The following is a 6000-nucleotide window of genomic DNA, read 5'->3' on the forward strand; positions in this document are numbered from 1 at the left end:
TTGCGCACGAAGATGACGTCGCGAAGAAGTCACCAGAAGAACAAAAGGACGCATGCAGGCCACGGGGTATAAGTTCAGGTAGTGCTCATTCAGACTGATCGGAAGTATTCCACGAATGTTGTGCCTCTGCGCGTGCAACAGGGATGGGCCGTGAAGAACACATCGAGTCGTCGGCATTGAGAACGCAGGCCGGGACTAGTGAGACTTGGCACCTGAAGAGATGGTGTGGTAGCGCTGGTTAGCACGTGACCATCACGTGACCCGTACACTTAGATAGCTCCCAGTTGGCCCCTGTCAAGTGCTACAATCAGGAATCCCTTGGTCCTCGTTCGACCCTACAATGGTAATTTCACGCCAAGTCTCTACCCGTCCCCTCACAAGACCACGCTCTCCAAATTCAGTCCGTTCCCTCAGTCAGTATTCAAGACTTGGGTGCTTGCCAAGAGGACATTAAATCAAGTGGCTCGTCACGTGCGTAGCGCCATTTGCCGAGGCATATATGATAATCTGCCCTCCCCTCCCTTTGCCTGACTAAATTCATACTTTGTCCGCTGCTACATCCTTTTTCTACCACCGCGTTGCTTCCCTTTGGTTCACGCCCATGAAGAGGCGCAAGTCGTTCAAGATTAAACACAAGAACATATCCCGCGGTATGGCTCTCAAGACCTGATAGCCTGGCAGCTCAGGCCAACGAATATCTTCGAACGCTTCAGGTCGCCAGCCCTGACATCGCGGTCGTCCGAAGAGAAGTCTATTCCCTCAAAAATCGCGCAAAGGAAAAACAATTCGGCTCTGATGGCCCGCGATATGGCTCCGTGATACAGCCTGTTCTCGACTCAAGAGCTACTGGAACGGTAACGATGACTACTATGGGTCCAAATTTCAATTGGGAGCGGAGTGAGGACTACAAAGTCCTGCATGCATCTGGCAAGCCAGATCAGAAAGAGCTGGCTCGTCTCAAGACCGAACATGGCGAGGGGAGAAGCAGCCTGGCGCTGTGTCGCGCTGGTACCCTGGCGGAAAAAAAAAAATGAAAACAAAGTGCTACTCAACGTTTCTGATAGACGACCCAGCTCATTCTCTACAATTCTTCCTACACTGCCAGGCAGGGTAGTTCACGTCGCTGGAGCGACGTTCCTCGATTCAGGGTCGCCTTCTCAAGTTACTCAACGCCTAGCAAAGCGGCACCCGAAGCCCTGGCAACTCCAGAACTTGAAATCCCAGAAGAACCCGAGCGGAATCACAAAGGTGAGATATTGAGTCGCCATCAGCAGACTGCCTCGACTTTTCCTTCTTCTTTGACCCCCCAAACGGATCCAGGCCCTCCAACGCTTGTGTTGTTGGGCTCTTGGGGTGGCACAAGGACCAGTAGTCAAGGGTGCACGGCAACGACCGGCAGGCACCTTTATCAAAAGGTCATCGGTTGTAATAATGTGCATAGGACAGCTAGACACGCCGGAAGATCTACGCGTCGAACCCTTCATAGTCATGGAAATGCAATACAATACCACTTAATTCGTTCCTATTAGAACATGCCACAATCATTTTACCAATGTCGAAATACAGCTGCCTTGTAGACAGAACCTAAAGCCATAGTCACAATACATTCAAATTGTCGAGGATTGGATAACCTGGCCAAGCTTATTCTGCGGAAAGCCTGGACCGTGAGTGCAACAAGCCGATGTGTGAACCAGATTCGCAATGAGCAGATGCGTACTCAGACGAAGAGTGAGGGAGGCATCTCCCAGAAGGCGCCCCGAATGAAAGTTGAGAAGACCCCCAAAGGTCGGGGAGGAAGACTTGTTACCCTGGGTAATGTGTGGCGGTTGTGAACTTGGGATGTTGATCTCGATCGTATCGCAGTCGACTACCCTAGCGCTCAGGGTCTGTAGTTGCTTGCAAACGCCAAAAACGGTGAGGAAGTCCGAGCCTTGGCCGTGCTGATCTGCATCAATAATGGTGCTCACGGCAGGGTATGGTGTAGGCGCCATGATGCCTCCTTGGCCACCCCATGTAATTCCTGATGTTCTGTAGATGAAGCGGCTGCCTGGACCCAAGAACCACCGAAAGAGGTGTAGAAGCTGCTCCTTGGAGCGGAAGAGCAACGCGGAGCCAAAGATATCATACAGGTCCTTCGTCGAAGCCGTTTCAAGGAAGAAGCATCCGTGGGAGAGTGTGTTTTGTAGTAGACGGAGTGGGAATGAGCCAAGAGTCTGCAAAAAGACGAGAACTTCGGAAGTGGGTGGAAGCAATGGGAGTTCGATCGATGATGGAATCCCGAGGTCACTGGAATGATCCTCGTATAAAGTTTGCTGATGCACTGTTGGCACAACCATGGGCTTTTTGGTATGTAGTGCTGTGTCTTCCGGACAGGTCCTTTGGGATCCATTGACGGTAATAATTGGCTCGAGGTTGTCCACCCCCTTCTCCGGGGCTTTCCAGCTGTAAGCATGGCCATCACTTGGAAATTCGGCCGTGCTGTTGGTGGGTTCTTGTAAATGTCCCTGCGAATCGCTGACCCTTTTCGCTAAAGCCAGAGCCTGTTCCATAGAGCTTTTGACAGCAGTAATGAGACTTGATTGCTCTGTCAGAAGACTCTTGCTCTGGATGATATCGCCTGCAAGTGTCAAAAGGATGCCGAATATTTCGTCAACCGTTTGCTCGAGTTGCTGGGTTCGAGCGCTCAAGTGGCTTGCAGTAGTGCGTTGGCGCCTACGAAACCTTTTCTGGGCTTCGCGGTTTCTTTCTCGACGAATCTTCGCATATAAGTAGGTGTATATGACATGGCGAAGGGATCGGAAATCTTGAGCGGGAGAAGAAACGGCCGCCTTACCGAAGGATTTGGTGCCGCCAATGCTACATTTGAACCAGTCAGATTCCCACTGGATACAGATTGCGAGGTCTGCATGATGTTTTCCGGGCAGCGGGGGTTCAAAGAGTGAAGAAGAAGAGGGTTTCTTTTACTTCGATGGGACGGCAAGGAGCACTCTCATAGACAGGATATAATTAACAAACGAGGTCGGCGAAGGAAAAGCTAAACGACAGATGAGGCTAAATGACTGAGGGGAAAATGGAGGGGAAAATTCCCGACTTGGCTGGGTTGATCACTAATCTATAAATTTAGCACAGCTACAGCGTAAAGAGAGACAGATGATAACTGATGTAATTAACCAACCCCCAACCCTTGTAAAACGAAAAGGACTCGACGCGCTCTACGTCGTCCAGCTAGAGTACAGCACCCTAGTAAAAATATCCGTCTATGTCACGTCGCCAGCACAGCACAAAGTGTTACAGCACTAATAACATGAATACGAACTCGAGGAGAGTCTATCTGAGAGTTGGCCTGCCTGCGACGAGGTAATGGTCGCAGGCAGTGCGCGAAACAGTCACGTGCCAACTAGGTCTTAGCGGAACCGTGACAGTCTAACCTACCCTAACTGAGTATTTCCACTACTACTACTATTACTATATAGTAGATAGCGTATATAAAAGAGGAAGATAAGGGAGAGGGGTAAGATAATAGAGATCTCTTATAGTAGAGTATATAATATAAGGAGAGAGAGAGAATTCTTCCCTTCTTCCTTTCTCTCCTTAGGTTTATCCTCCTTATGTAAATGTAGTTAAAGTAACTAAAGAATAAGTAATAGTAGCTGAAAATCTAGTAGGTGGAAAAATCGTGGGGAAGACGGATAATTTTACTAGGGTGATGTAATAAATAAGGTTACTCTTCACAACTATGGGTGCATCCCCTCCCTTACTATGGTACTTTATAAATGGTTATGTAAGAAGTCGATCTGAGCAGCAATGTTCTTTTCGAACAACGCCCCCTCGTATAAACTAAAGTGACCGCTATCAAACCTCACCAACGCTTTTGGGTCTTTAGCCGTTTCAAACACCTCTTGCTGTTTGCTTGGACTGATAAGGGAATCGTTGGATGCGATCGCCATGAATAGCGGCTTGTTTAGAAACGGCACAAAGGCCGACGGTTCGGATCGAATTGCGTGAAACAGGGTTTGCATAGTGATTCGGTTTTCCTTGTCGATACCAAGTTCCTTGATATGTTGGTAGTAATGCCAACTCTCTTCTGTCGCCATCATGGCCGCAGCTGGATCAGGTTGAGCTGCATTGTACTCTTCTGGGAAAACAGGAATATAGGTGGGCTCCGATTCCGTCGTCGCTGCTCGGTCTTCATATATTCGGGCAAGCAGAGGCGCAGGCATTTGAGATCGTAGGTGGTTTCCGGATACGAATGGAACTTGTGTGATGACGACCTTGACCCTGGGGTCAACTGCTCCGGCAATCAACGCGATACCACCCGAGAAGCTGGACCCCCAGATTGCAATACGTTCGGGGTCGATGTCGAGCTCTGTTGACACGTACGCAACGACATCATGAGTGTCTTGGGTTTGCTGGTAATGGTTTGAATGATGACGCGGAAGCCCATCGCTCAGTCCCCAGTTCCTATGGTCGAATGATACGGCAGCAATGCCAGCTTTCTGGAATGATTCTGCAAAACTCGGCAGGAAGTGTTCTTGGACGCCAGATAGCTATGAGACCGTATCATTATTATCACGCGTGACTGCGTACCGAGAGGAAGCTTACCCCGGCCGACAGGATTATCACGGGCGCCTTGGGACCTGCAGCGTAGAACCAAGCTCGGATTGTAGTCCCATCGTGGGTTTTGATTTCCAAGTCTTGATGCATGGTGGAAGAATTGGGGAAGGATCAATTAGCAAGGGCTCTGAATTCTTTAGTATCACGCCTAGAACAAACCCTCTCGTGGTTTTATCCTCTATGTAGTTTCCTACAGGGTGTGTGAATATGTCAAAGCACCAAGGACTAACATCGGTGAAGGTTTGTCATTATTCCACACTCCCGAGGCATTTCTCCACACCCGTAGTGTCGCTACCGACGAATCCTTTACCAGGGTCTTTCCCTCCCCGATGGTTGTGGTGTCGGTAATTGCATCGCTGCTGTGGATTTCAGCTAATAGGTGCCTGCGACACTTATCACGGATCAAGAAGACAGCATGAGATATACAGAAACTAAGACACCATTGACTAGTCAAGATTTCTTTATCAATCTAGAAGCTCGAGGTCATGTAGCTCTCTTGATGACCAGCGGGAAGGGGGCATGGGCTCCGCGAAGACCGAGAGACTATCCCGCTGCCCCTTTCCCCAGTTCCTAACAGACACCTGTCTACTAACAAGTATCCGCTGCACTTTATCAGAGACGAATCTAGTACACAGTAGCGAGTAAAAATCGAAAAAATTAGTAGTTTTACCGAGAGCGTATTAGTATAATAGCGAGTAGTTCTATATATAGTGTAAAGAACGGTATATAAAGAATAGATCGCTATATAATAGGTATAGCGTTTTATGATTTATCTATAGACTTAGTAGATTACTTATTACTGTAGCTCTATATAAATAGCCTCTTATAATATAGTAGTAATACCCTTAGGCAGTTTATACCTTTAAAAGCCTAGGCTGTTAGGACTACTATAAGCGCTTAATTAGCCCTTAGAATGCGCCTAATTAACGTCTTATAAGTATAAAATATCTCTCCTTCCTTCATTACTTAATTATAGTATTAAGATAAGGAGAAATCGCTTAGTTTAGAGCTAGAATGTCACGAACACCTACATAATACTATACACTTAGCTTAGGCTACTAACTAAGGAGTTAGGCCGCTAGTTAAGTAGCTAGCTTACCGTATATATATAGTAAGAGGGGTCGTACCTATTAATTTTAAAGCCTCTTTAAGCGTTAACATCTCTATCTATAGGCTAGTTATCTATCATTATTAATCCTATAGTATATATATTTACCCTCCAGTTAGGTAACTAGTCTGATACTACTTTTAAGCTATGAGTAAGAAAATAGTAGAAGAACTAGATTATAAGAGAACTTCTAGATAAGATTATTACTATTAAGTAGAATATTCTAGATAATCTACTATTATTTAAGTAATAAATCTATAAGAAGTTTAAAAAACTAG

The 6000-nt window shown here is 46.9% G+C and overlaps 2 protein-coding genes across 2 annotated transcripts; both read right to left on the reverse strand.

Annotated features, from left to right (window-relative positions):
- Window positions 1-1607: 1607 nt before the first annotated feature.
- AYO21_11883 (hypothetical protein) lies at window positions 1608-2785 on the reverse strand (the record flags this gene model as incomplete). The annotated part of the gene is made up of 2 exons (XM_022661762.1): window positions 1608-2669; window positions 2717-2785. The coding sequence occupies 2 exons, from the start codon at window positions 2783-2785 to the stop codon at window positions 1608-1610; spliced, it is 1131 nt and encodes a 376-aa protein (XP_022505935.1).
- A 982-nt stretch (window positions 2786-3767) lies between these two features.
- Window positions 3768-4704, reverse strand: AYO21_11884 (hypothetical protein; the record flags this gene model as incomplete). Its single annotated transcript, XM_022661763.1, has 2 exons — window positions 3768-4547; window positions 4603-4704. 2 exons carry the CDS (start codon window positions 4702-4704, stop codon window positions 3768-3770), a joined length of 882 nt encoding a protein of 293 aa, XP_022505936.1.
- Between the last annotated feature and the right edge of the window lie 1296 nt (window positions 4705-6000).

The sequence above is a fragment of the Fonsecaea monophora genome, assembly GCF_001642475.1.
Source record: "Fonsecaea monophora strain CBS 269.37 chromosome Unknown Scaff192, whole genome shotgun sequence".
NCBI classification, from domain to species: domain Eukaryota; kingdom Fungi; phylum Ascomycota; class Eurotiomycetes; order Chaetothyriales; family Herpotrichiellaceae; genus Fonsecaea; species Fonsecaea monophora.